General features: G+C 40.5%; 1 protein-coding gene across 1 annotated transcript in view; it reads left to right on the top strand.

Annotated features, from left to right (window-relative positions):
- The window catches only part of cdh23 (cadherin-related 23), a 196,156-nt gene that overhangs the window by 104,550 nt on the left and 77,566 nt on the right, over positions 1-14,040 (top strand). The window contains exons 11-14 of the mRNA XM_059359157.1: positions 1,440-1,552; positions 3,295-3,483; positions 8,044-8,193; positions 8,886-9,044. Of these exons, the coding sequence (XP_059215140.1) occupies positions 1,440-1,552; positions 3,295-3,483; positions 8,044-8,193; positions 8,886-9,044 (611 nt within the window). The remainder of the gene's footprint in view (positions 1-1,439; positions 1,553-3,294; positions 3,484-8,043; positions 8,194-8,885; positions 9,045-14,040) is intronic.

The raw sequence follows: 14,040 nt of genomic DNA, 5'->3' as shown, positions 1-14,040 counted from the left end.
ACACTGGGCAATGTAGGGAGGGAGTGGGAGGAGATTTGGGTTTACTTTTGTTTGTTGCTTCCATCTGCTGGGTGCAATTAGCAGGCCACAAACACATGATGCCTAAGACGGAGAGCGAGACTGTCAAAGAAGAGTGTTAGAGAGGTGAGAAAGTTATTGAGGAGGACTGTAAGCTTAAAAAGAAGATGGGGAATAAGAAACAATGAGCAGAGGACTCAAGTGGGTCTCAGTCTAATATTTTAACCTGTGTAATTGAAGTGAATAGAGAACACCAGGCATACTTGAACCTGTTAATGAGAACAGTGCAGCGTTCATAATTTGAAACACTTCTCTTTGAAGGAGTGCAGAGACTATAACAAAGTTAATGCGATTCGTCAGCCCATGTGAAGCGATCTAGTTCGGGCAAATGTGCACTGTGCTAACATAGTCTGTCAGTCTTGTGTGCAGTCTTATTGTCTTGAGCTTTAAAGAAGTTTCTTGTGTTTCAGAACTTGTGTTGGAGTTGTGGTGGAGCAGAAGATTAACTTATTAAAAGGGACAGTTCACCGTAAAATCAAAAATACATATTTTTTCTCTTACCTTGCTATTTATCAATCGAGTGTTGGAGGTATAGACTGTAGAGATGTCTGCCTTCTTTCTAATACAATGGAACTAGATTGAACTCGGTTTGCATGCTCAAAGCACAAACAAAACAAAAAAAATGTAAAAACTCAACAGCAGTGTCTCTTTCCAAAAGTCGTGACCAGGTAACAGTTGGTCAGTATGTGGCCTAGAGGTTAGGAATCAGACTTGTAACTGGAGAGTTACCGTTTGTTTCTCCATTGTGGGATTAACAATAAAATGAATCTTAATCTTAAATCTTAACTCAAGATTGCAGTTTGGTGCTTTGAACACCAAAAGCAAAGTGCCATCTACTTATATTAGATAATAGAGGAAAGGCAAACCAACTCAAACCAAAACATTCTAGATTGATAAATGACAATAAAGGGAAGAAAAAACTATGTATTTATAATTTTGGGATAAACTGTTCCCGTTAATAATTAAATAAGCATACTTTATTTCCAATATTGAAAGTAAAACCGACTTAGAATTTTCAATTCAAGAAGTGGAATAAAACGGGGATGCTGGCGAAGAAATGGAGGCGGTGGAAGGAGGGCAGACAGTGACAGATGAAACAAAGAAATGCAGGAGAGGCAGCTTGTGGACAGGTTGGAGGTGGAGGGTCAGCTAACGGCAGGTAGACAGACGAAAAGACAGCGTCGCAAAAGTCCTATCCATATTACATGAAATGGAGACATGCACATAGCTCATCCACCGCCTTCCCATCCAGAGGCTCCTCGCTGCATCCCGGGGGTTATGTTGAATTATCCACAACGCCGGTTTCGTTTGTCCCTCTGACTTTCTTATCTCTGTCTCTCTCTCTCCATCCATCCATCCAGGGAACACCAACAGCGTTTTTGCCCTGGACTACATCAGCGGGTCCCTGACAGTGAATGGCCAGCTGGACAGAGAAAACCCCCTCTACTCAGCAGGATTCACTCTCACTGTCAAGGTGGGGGTCGCAGCAAAGGGAAGAGATCGAAAGTCTGTTTCACCGGTGGATCAAGAGAGGGCTTTGATATGATAGTGTATTAAATCAATGTAGTGTCTGGGTTTAATACGGCCTCAAAAGACCTGCTAAATGCAGTACTTCACTTGACAGTCTTTGGAGAACATGCACAATGCTGTTTATTAGGAAAGATTTCAAGGTCAACACTTTATTGATTCTGCAGAACCATATGTGTTGGTAGACGCTGCGTCAATATGCCTCTGCACAAATGTGACCCAGACTAATTCAAGTGCTTTTATTGGACTTGTCAGCGAAGGCGTTTGTGTTTGTGATTCTATGATAATGTCCCCTTCAGAGGCTTGTGTTCAGTGAACAGCCAGCAGCCTGCGGGAGGACAGGGGGAGCACAGGAGGACGAGATAAAGGAACAGGATTTAGAGTCCTCCTCAACGCCAAGGGCTCCTTTGTTCCCTCTCTTCCTTTTTTCTTGTGTTTGAAGCAGGTGCCGTCTCTGAATCCCTCTGTCCCTCCACTGAGCCCAAAGTCTATCTCACTTGGCTTTTTAACATGTCAGTCCTGCCCTCTCACCCCACCCCCTCTCCACCCGGGGCCTCCCCACCTTGTCCACTTCACCACATTCTATTTGTCGTCATTTCTTCTGCTCCACTATTGTACACCTAGTGGTTCCCACAGGGTGTGAGAGTGTGCATGAAATGGATTTCCAAGTGCAACTGAAAGTGGAAGGATTTTCGATCAAAGACATACTTTTCCCCATGTAACTGCAGTGGGGATTTTGATGGCATGGAAAGTAAAATAATTTGCACCTGTACAGCACAATTAATGGCATCTAATAGCCCATAATGGCATTACATGTATTTACATATGTATCTGCAATTATTGCTCATGAAAAGCAGGTTGTATGACGTGTTTATATAAGCGATACAACATTGAGATACAACTGGCTCCAAGGTTTAATACAAAAAAAGATGCTGGCTTACATATTCCAGCCTCAGTCTATCTTTTTAATTGAAATCAATAATTACAAAGAAGAAAAGTAGAATAAGCCAAAGTGCTGAAAACGAAAAAACGTCGCCCAAAAATGTATTTATAAGATATGGATTTTTCCCCTCTACATTTTCTCCACCTCTCTCTGCTTGTGCTTTCTTAGGTGGTGCTACTATTGATTGCGGTGTGCCATAGTAATACAACTAATTTCTCAACTTCAGGCAGCTTAGATAGTGCTGAGCGTGTGGAGGTGGAGGTCAAATGATTCAGTGGCGTTGGAACGGGAGAGGCTAAACTACCTTGATTACCCCGAGACCAGCATGTTGTTCCTGCCTCTTCTCCTATTGCTTGTGACACTCTTCCATCAATAAAAGACCACGGCTGCCCATTCCTATCTTTCTCACCTATTTTTTTCATTTCAGAGGCCTTACATCTCGACACTCAGCAGCCAGAAACAGAGAGTGTGTAATTGTGTCTTTTCAATGGGACTCCTTTCTCTTAAATCTCATTGTGTGTATGTGTGGATGTATGTGGATGTGTGGATGTACCTCTCTTGGCCTCACTTTGAGCCTATTTCTATGATTGCTTTGAGTCCGTCTCTCCGCCTTTTGATCCAATAAATGAACAGCTGTAAATACCTGGCTGAGATTGCGTGCGACCAGCTCAATCCAGAATGACATTTTCAGTGCAATCAAATCTCTTTCTCTCTTTCTCTCTCCTCCCTCTGTTGCTCTCTATAAGGCCACAGAGTTGAAAGATGACCGCAGTCCATCAGAGGCAACAGTGATGACCACCTTTACCATCCTGCTAATTGACAAGAATGACAACGCCCCAAAGTTCAACAGTTCTGAGTATCGGGTCCACATTACAGAACTGGCCCAAGTGGGCTTTGCCCTTCCACTCTTCATCCAGGCTGAAGACAAGGACGAGGTGGGTGGATCACTTCCTGATGGCTGGCACAGTCAAAACATTCTTGACATTGGGCTGATACTCTTATCCACATAAGGTTGTCATGACACCATGCTGCCTCTGTACTTACAATGTAAGTTTAGTTGTCCCAAGCTGATCCTAAGAATCTTTTTCTGGACCACTCGGAACATATCTGACGGATCAGATAGTGATCCTTTTTTTGCTGATTTTAATCAGCAATATTCTATCTGCCTTCACAGTGCAGATTTTCACCTACGCAACATACTTAAAAGTATGTATAGGTAAAAAAAAAAAAAAAAAGTTCCGTGTACCAAAGTAGCGTTGCATTCAGAAACAGATTGGAAAAACACAAACCCTGTTTTATCATCTAATTTACTCTAATGGGACCATCATTTGCAAAAATTCATATAATGCTGCAACAGAGACCATAAACTCATTATGAGAATGTTTATTGAGGTAATATATCAAGAAGAAGTAGGCTCATTTTCTGGTAGACATCTATACAATGTTACTTGTGCAACCACTGGAGTCGCCCCCTGCTAGCCAATAGAACAAATGCAGGTTTGGCTTCACTTTTTAGTCTTCAAGGTTGTGGCTTTGATCTCAGTAGTCTTTCATTCATATCATATATAAATCATTTAAGTTTATAAACGTGTACTTTTGAAACAAGACCCTCAGGTATGTCAGATTGGCTACACATATTTTTTCAATGTCAACATTTAGGTAAGTTACAGATCAGATTTAATATCAGCTAACATTAAAAAGAAGTTTATTTTGAATTTATTCATTATGAATAACCTGGTATTTATAGGGACTGAGGCAGTGCTTCAGAGACTAACCACTGGCAGCAACACGCATCAATACAGCAGTCTCATTTGACATTATTCCCTCTTGCTTGGATGATAAGATCTTTCTACAGCTAGGACAGCATGTGAGCGGTGTGTGTTTTCTCTTTTTCATTTCTAGGTTTAGATTTATCTGCGTTATAAATTCAGCAGCCAAAAGGAACATCAGCCACTCTATGAAACTACTTGCATGGCAGCCGTGTTTGTGTGTGTGCGGTTGGACTGTCAGCAGCAGTGTACAACAGCATGCTTTAGTGTGCTTTAGTGTGTCCGCCACTTCCCATTAGTTGTATCTATCAACCTACTGTGGTGACACACAGTCACACATGCTCAGACACCAGCACACACACAGAACACTTTTCACTTTACGTTTGCTCTGCCACTCCGTCTCTCTCTCTCTGTCTCTCTCTGTCTCTCTCTCACATGTGCACATACTCGCTCACACCAGCGCATTGGACTCGACTACAATTTAATTTGCTCTGGAAGAGATGGGATAGAGCATCAAATTATACCTAACGAGGAAAATCAATCACCTAGGGTGCAGATAAGCCGAAAGCTAGTCAACTCTGATTGATTCAGGCACAGCAGCCGCCAGGGTGGAATTTGACAGATAACTGCAAGTCAAGTGAATAGAGAAAAAGGTGGAGAGTAAAGAGAGACAGACATGAGGAGAGGAGAGGAACTCTAAGAAAAATGGTTGAACAGAAAGTAGCCTGCATCGGAGCAAAACTAGAAGTCTGAATAATTTGTGGAGCGGGAAGAAACAGGGAGCATGGCAGACAGGAGAGAAAGGAAGCACTTGAAGGAGAGATAGCAGGAGTATTTAGCAGCCAGTCTGTTTATTCACGGGGAGCACCGCCGGTGTGTTGCTGCCTGCAGGTGGGGTGACGACCCAGACACCTGGCATGTGATAAGAGGTCCCTCTGGAGGTTACCACCCAACATTTTACCACTACCAAAAGCAGCACTCAGAGGAGGCACCCAGCTGAATAACATTACAGTATCTCCAAGCTGAGATTGCTCATTGCAAATAGCTATGGTAATTCTGAGATAGTTTTAAACAGATTCACCATGGATGCTGCATTAGTAAGCAATACCTCAGAACCAGTCCATTAGCACATCATACGTCATAATGTAACAGAGCAAAATGCATCAGGAGCAAGAAGAAGCAGGATTTCTCAACAAATATGTAAAATGCAATTCTGAGGTTTTGTGCTAGGGAGTCAGACATAGCCTGCATTCCACCAGTCCTGCATTGTACCACTGCTGCCTTGGTGCCAGACATACATCCATTCCACGGAGTAAAACCTATGAGGCGTTTTTTTGTCTTGCAGTTTTGTATTGCTGTTTTGATCCTTTAAACCTGCATGTCAGTGCCGATACACACACTCGTTCACACTCCGCTACACCTGTGCTTTAATCTCACTTTTTCCAAGTGTGAGGGATTATAGGCAGACATTTCATTTCTTAGACTATGACACAAGTGGTAGTTACCTCTCTCTCTGTCTGTCGCTTCCTTCATATCCTCTTCTGCTCGGTTAGCATCTATAAAACTTTTGCCGCTGGAACTTGTCACTAAACTTTGTGGCAGTCGCGTCTGACAGGGTGCTTTTATTGGGGGCTTCTAAAGGCAGAAGCAAATGGACGGGCAATTACGTTTATGGGCAGTTTGAGGTGACATCCCTGCATATTGGATGGTCTTTTAAATAGGAGTCATCAGCCACAATGGTTCTTCCAGAGATGAAAACAAAAACAAGGGGGCTATTTCAACCGCCAGCATAATGCCAATCGACCAACCCAGCCGTCTTCCTCTGTCTGCCACAATGGCTACATGATTGGCCGCCCTGCAGCTTTATATATCAAGACAGGAGGGATCCGGAGATGTTTTCTCTGCTCAACACAGCCACAGGCTTCTCACGGCTGTGATGTCATTTGACCCTCACTTACTTGGTTTATATTTACCAATAATGCCTTTGCATTTCAGGAATTATTGAAGAGAAGTAAAGGAAGTGTTCATCATTTTTAGAGGTTATACAGAATTTCATATAACTCTATTCAAATGATACTAACCTTCTCATACATAACATAGTATTTCCAAACAAGACTCCATGCTCATATAATTTAACATTGTCTTTTCAACATACAGTATAGTGAGCCTGAAACCAAACCCAGACACGTGAATCTGTATTGAGGTAGATAGTCATGGCTGTCATCAGAGATCACATCATCTACACATTACGGTGGTTAAAGCACATGGTTTCAACCTTTCTCACTGGCTGGGAAATCGTCCCAGTCGGACATATTGTGTACAGCTCTGTGGGCAGTGCATTGGGATTTATTCCGTGTTGGACTCAAATGTCCATATACATAATGTGAAACAATACTGGTAGGCTTTATGTAGTGGAGATAAAAAGAAAAATTCAGTTGAGGAGACAAGATGAATGTGTGGTCGTGGACTGTGATTTGATCCTCATGTCTGTTATGCAGTCTAACCTTCATATCCTTCATATCCATTTTTTCCCACATTTGATTTTTTTTGTTACCGACTAGTCTCTCTGTTCTTTTCGTGTGAAGTGCAGCTCTGCAGGTCAAATATGTACTGGACCAGTTCAAACAGTTTCCCCACTACTGTTAAGAGCGTTTTTACTATCCTATTTCAGGCAGCATTAGAAACAGGTTGTTTTACTATTGGAGCAGAAACCTTTTTTTCTTTAACTAATGTAGTTTAAGTTGCGTTTTTAACCCACCAAGCACAATTACAGAAACGAGAAGATGCTTTCAAATGAAGCCTCATAAAAGCATTTGGGCCTTACAGTTATATTTTTAGTCTGATCTAACCCTTCCCCAACTCCTAAACCTCCAGGGGCACGTGGGTTTTAAAAGGTTCATTTTCAAAGTGATAAACTTTTGTTTCCGATTCTGTTTTTTTCTACGTTTTACAGTGTCCCAACTTCTTTAGAATCACGTTGTACAACCAAACAATGAACAAGAACGTTTTGGGCCAACAAAATATTCCAATTAACTTTGAAGTAAAACACAGTATGAAAGGGTTAAAGTTTTAAGACAAAAAACCCTGATAACACCCAAAAAAAACTATTTCCATTTTCTCATTGGCTTCTATGCAATGACTCCTTTTTGCAACAAGTGGAGTCACCCCCTGCTGGCCATTAGAAAGAATGCAGGTTTAAAGCATTTCCCCATTGGCTTCACTTTCCAGAGCTGGAGGCTAATTTAAATAGAAACAATCAACAGTGCCTGGAGGCTACGTCCACTACGTGTCCACTACTTCATTAGTTGTATCTATAAATGTACCGTGGTTACACACAGTCACACACACTCAGCCACTAACACACACACACACACACACAGCTCAAACACTTTAGCCCTGATCTGCCATTGTCTCGTTCCCTCATTCAAGTTCAAACTTGTTTTTCTGTTGTCTTATATTTCGGTGGGAATCAGGGTTTTGGTGAATTTTCAGTTCTACCTTTCTGTATATTTTATACTATCTGTACCTTTGTTATAAATTTTGACATTTTGTGCAATAATTATTCATAAAAACTTAATAGATATCCTGGAGCGCAGATTTTATCGTATATATTCTTCACTGGTAGGTTAGACTTCTGTGTATATTACCCACTGCCCTCTCTCTCTCTCAGCAACCCCTTTTTCTCTCTGTTATTCTATTCTGGCCTTTTTCTTATCCTTTATGGCAGGGGGTGAACAGCATGTTCCAGGTGTTTCTGACAGGAAACAATTCAGAGTACTTCACCATCTCCCCCACGGCGGTACAGGGGCGGGCCGACATCAGAATGAGGGTGGCCATGCCACTGGACTTTGAACACATTCGCAGCTACAGCTTCTCAGTGAGTTTGAAACTTTAAACTACATGAGAGAGTGAAAGCTGGAATGGTCTACATTCCCCGAGGAAAGAAAATAATCTGTATGAGAGAAACTTTCTAGCTATTATATCTAAAGAATGCTTACATAGAATCTCAACTTGCTAAAGAAATTTGTACTTGTCCAACAGACCAATTTTGTAAAGGGATACAAAGTGGAATAAGGTGCCTTCTTTCGATTAACAAATATTGAGTCGTTGGAGACAAAGCAGTCCCACTTTCATTCTGTGAGACTGCCCTTGAATGAACTCTGGACCAGGACTTATTTCTAAGCAACAGCCACTGACTGTAGCTTCATTATGTTTTTGTAACTTGTTTTTATTTGTTTGGACACAAGGCTCAGTTGGACTGGGACCATATCACTTTCTCAGCACTGCAGACTTGTTTGAACAGTGAAATTGAAATTGTGTTACCTCAATTTACCCCCAGAGCGGTTTATAGAACCAGTGGGTGACCTGCTCTGTGTATAATTTAAAATCTCCAAATCTTAAACAAGTATTTTCTATAAGACAGTAACTTCCTGGCACAATAGCAAATCATATTTGAAATGATGCCTCCTAAAAGTGTGAAATATGTATATAGATAGACCAATTTCAAACATGTACCGTTTCTTCTTTATCTATCTTCAGTTTAATATTCTTCTTGTTATCTCTCCTCAGCTTTATGCCAATGAGTCCATGTCCGACCATGTGGGTTTTGCTCGTGTCTTTATTGAGCTAATCAATGAGAATGACAACCGGCCCATCTTCAGCAAACCGCTGTACAACATCAGCCTCCCTGAAAACACTCCGCCTGGTACCTCACTGCTGCGTATCCTGGTGAGTATCTTTGGGAACAACTGTACAGATTGTACCTCCTGCACACAGCTGAGAAAGTGATAAACTACTCCTGTGATTTATTCCCAGAGAGGAATTTAACTGGAATCCATTAAGATTACAATAAACCTGACTAGTACTAGTAACTTTTATGGGGCTTGCTTTATTGTGAATCAAATCTCGGCTTGTTTGTTTACCCAATGTGACCCAGTACTCTCCTGAGACTTCTCCATATGAGTTGTGATTTATGGTGACTCAGGCTGGGCTGCCTCAGACAAAAGCACAAACAAACACAAATGAAAACCTCACTCGCTGACTGCACCGGGTCAATGTTGGCTAATGCGTCAGTACTGTGTATTTATGATGCTGAATGTTGGCAGAGAAGGCGTTAAAGACAATCTGTTGATCAACTGTGCCTTTTGCTCGAATCCTGATTCAACATAATTATTCTAATTTGCTGAAAAGCATAATTAAATATTTAACACTTACGTAATAAAGCCTAAATTAACAAGAAAGTTTTCAGTTACCTATACAGGCACGTGTTGTGTTTATAAGTCTAGAGAATGATTTTGACTGGATTCAAATGATTCCCCTGAAATTGCTGCTTATACCTCAGACATAAAGTTTAATTTTCTACCCTTGAACTTATTTGCTCATTGCAGAAAAAATAAAATAACAGATTAAACCATCGCAGGAATACATTTCAAACTGGATTTCTATTATCAGTGAATGTCTTGCTGTTCATATTGGATTAATATTAGAGACGTCGATAATAATGTCAAGACCACCTCCATTAAAACTAATCCAATTAGAAGAGGGCTTAAGACTTATTTTCCAAAACGATGCTGTATGATTCATTCCCTCCAGGTCTGTTATTGTAGCCTTTTAGTTTCTCAGTGTCCTTGAGGCCAAACCCACCTCGTCTCCTCAGTGTACCATCGTGTCCAGACCAGCAGCCGCTAACTCTTAACCAGATTGGGTAAAAAAAAAAAAAAAATCTCTGACCATCTCCCCCATAATTCTGCATTATTATTCATTACAAGTCTTTCCTGTGACAGAACGCCCACAATCCACTAGATACAAGTGCAAAAAGCACAGTGTGAAAATCAATAGTGTTTATAGACTGGGTGCTCATGAAATGGAGATTGCGGGGCAGTCTAATACCCGATAAGTCTGGCTGATGTCGGCCTCGTGCTGGAGCGTGCAGCCCGCCGCTGAATCCTGATTGCTGGCTGTAGAGAGTGAATGGGCTGTAAATAGAATGAGATGTGACGGCTCTCGGTGAGGACTGCACTGGCATGGATGGCAGCACTCGTGTATATATAAACCGTTAGATGAAGGTTTCGATATTGTGACCTGCTCTCTTACACACACACACACACACACACACACACACACACACACACCCTTGGCACTCAAGCCCTCTTAGATGCCACTGGAGACAAAACGCATATAGAGATTAAACAGATGTTTCCTATACTCAGCTTGCTTTTCTCTGAGGCTGAGAAAGAGAATTAGACACACACACACACACACACACACACACACCCATATATATACACAACAATCTCAAGGTCAACATATTGCTAAAGCCAGGCAAAGTCATTGGTCACTGTAGGCCTTTGTCCATTTGTTATCCCATAAGATTACCATATGTATGTGCACTTTTGTGTCTGTGTGTTCAATAATATGTTTGAACAGACTTGTTTACTTATGTGGGTCTGTCATAATTTAGTTCATTAGTAATTTAGACAGCATGTTACAACGGTTGTAATCCATTGAAAATAGCTGAGACTGTTTATTTATATGCTGCAGTCTGATCAAACAAGCCACGGCCGCCTCACTCGTGTTTGTGTGAATAATGAGCTATTTATTTTGGAATGGACACTGCATCAATGTATTGTATAAAATAAGTTTTAAAGTGGAGCACAAAAAGAATTTAAATTCGTCAAACTGCCAGTTCTCTGCATCATATTGTTCAAGGAGAAGTGGGAGTGGAAGTGAAGAAATGTCCCTATTGCGAATAAAATATATGTCTTAAAGCAAAGGAATGTAAAACTACCCCTGATTACAGTCAGCCTTGTACAAGAGCACTTTTCAGCCCACTGCTGTGAGTCAGCACCAGGTAAAATAATAACTAACCTGTCCATCATCCCGCTGTTAAGGACAAATCATGTCTTTGCTAACCGCAGAAAAGCAGTTTGAGTTGAAGTGTTAATTGTGACAAAATGAACCCTTAGTCCCTTAACAAGTGCTTCTTTTATTTCACAAAATATAACATTTGTACCTAACTCAGGCTCATTTTATTCTGGACTTTATATTCCAGCTTTCTGTACCTGTGCTTTTTAAGAGTCATTTGGTCTGCGGGCACTTTTTAATTTCTCTGGATCTCAGTGTATCTCTTGCAGCAGTTCAAACTGTCTGTTTGTTTAAGTGCAGTGAACAACTCAAGGCACTTCAGTATAAGCAGATTGTAAGGCTGAGACTAGCCTCTCGGTGCTCTCTGTCAGATGGCTATGAGGTGCAACAGATGTCGGCCAAATTATATTTTAGCACCAACTCTTTCATTCTTAATCTCTCAAGGTGGCCTGGCCAGCCCTCAGTATACTCCTATACACTGAAGCACTCACCAATTAATTTATTAAAAGTATAGTTAGACATTTCGGGGGAAATGTGCTTATTTGCATTCTTGCTGGGAGTTGGATTAGAATATTGATACCTCCTTATCATGTCTGTCTGTGCATTAAGCTCCAGCCAGGAGCTGATTCAGTTATTTTACCATAAAGCCTAGAGGCAGGGGAGAACAGCTAGACTCTATAAAGCTTAGAAATACATCAACCTGCATCTCTAAAGCTTATTTTATTAATTAACACTTTAACCTTACAGTTACAACAAGTCACTGCACTGGAGTGTAGAGTGTAAGTTCCTGTAAATTAATTAACTTCTGTTTTTTCCTATTTATTAACTTTAGGGAATTTAAACTAGCTCTTGAAAAAAAAAACCCACCAAAGTCACGCAACAACACACAAACAAACTAATCGACCAAGGCAGCAGTCCTGTAAGGTAAAATTATTGTTTTTATTGCTTCAAAGAGACCAAAGATGGAAATAAAAGCTTCACTTCTCTATCAGAAAGGTGTCTGACTGCAGAGTAAAGTGCTCAAAATGCTCTAAATATAGCAAACACTTAATACAATAATCAGTATCAATATAATCATATTTTAACTGGACCTTTTTAAGTATGCTCAAATGCTTTTTTTTCATTCTTTTTTACTTTTGCTGCCATCTATATGTTATTCACTTATTAGGATAGTCAGTGTAGTCAGTGTAGCTACACCCAAAAAAAAAAAAAAAAAATAGGAGGGTTTCCTTTTACCTTTGGACAGAGACAAGCTGTTTCATTGCTCCCAATCTTTATTCTGAGTTAATCACCTGTATCACTGTAACTTTGTTTTGCGTGTACAGATGGATATTGATATTGTCATTTAACTCTAACTAAGAAAAACTATTTCCAGCTATTAATTATCCTATTCTACCAAATGAGAAACTATTCTTTTAATTAGTTTGTTGTAACTGTTATGAATGTGGGTGCCATAGTCACATTACTATTATGATTTTTTATCAGAGTGTTTGTCCATTCAGAAAAGCTCTTGTCATTACTGATTACATTACTGATGAGACAATGTCATAATAATTTGATCTCAAACCAAACAGTGAAGTTGAACGTCTTGTACAAACATTTCCAGCGTTGATGACTCATCAGACCGAACCATCGCATGCACCTATAGCTCACCTGACTAAAGTGGCAAAAAAATGAGTAAATTGCACTTTTAAGGCATCAGAGCGTAGCATCAAATGATGTTTTATCCCCTGCTATTACAGTAACTGTGAGACCAATATTAGCTTCTCTTATAGTGAAGTAGTTATTTTCAAGAGCCTGGTACATGGCTGTTTTCTGAGCACCAAAGTGTTTTTACAGTTGTGCGGTACATCAATAATGTGCAGAAGGTGGTTTGTATGTAAAGAGGGTGGGGTCTGCTTGATGTTTGTATAATACTTTATACGTATGCTAATTGAAACTATGCGTGTTGGCTCCCAGTTGCTTTTAAAAAGTGCAAAACAGGCGACCTGATAATGTAATTGAAATGCTTTGCTGTGGGTTAATATTCATAGCTCATCTGATCAGAGCTTATGTACAATGTTAGTCGATGCATTACTCAGTGGCCGCTCCTGCATCCCTGTGGACACTTATGCTTAACATAGGAGTACACACGCATACACACGAACACAGGCAGTTGCTGTTTAATATTTATGGTCTGCAGCATTACTTATCATTATAAATATTTATTGTGATTTACTCTTTTGTCTCTTTTCTCTCTCTCTCCCACACTCTTTCGGTCTCTTCCTTACCTTGGAGACTTGAGACACCAGCAGCTGCTCGTATCAGTGGAATCACTCTGATTTTCTCTCCTTGGGTTTCAGAGAGTTTGCCTTCTTTCATTTCTTATTTATTGTATGCCCTCACTCATTGTTGTTTTCCCCTTTCTGTTTTACCATTAGATTGTTAATGGTTTTCAGGTGTTGCATTGATTCACTCTGTGGTTTCTGCTTGGTTGACACCCTCTCTAGTTCTTTAGGCTCTACCTTAGGGAATATGTGTATATTTGAAAAGGATATATGCAGGTACAGTTTACCTGCACCAATCCTTCTTCTCATAGTAGGTCCTGCTTCTGTAAACTATATCAGATGCAACATTCTTCTCGGATTAGTGTCTTCTGCGTGTTGTACCAATGCCACACTGTGTGTTTTATGGGCTCTGTGCAGATGCTGTATGTTTTAGAGCTAAGGCACAATGATAAATGCTTCCAGCAGAAGGTTATAAATTACAGAGTGGAGGATGTTTCGCTACCGCCACTGTTTAGACAGGCCTTTATGGGGTAATAGTCACAACAGTAATTATAATTCATTATTGTAATGAAAGGGGTGAGGCCCGGCTCTCT

The sequence above is a fragment of the Centropristis striata genome, chromosome 20, assembly GCF_030273125.1.
Source record: "Centropristis striata isolate RG_2023a ecotype Rhode Island chromosome 20, C.striata_1.0, whole genome shotgun sequence".
In the NCBI taxonomy this organism is placed as follows: Eukaryota; Metazoa; Chordata; class Actinopteri; order Perciformes; family Serranidae; genus Centropristis; species Centropristis striata.
This window is presented reverse-complemented; position numbering and strand designations above follow the sequence as displayed.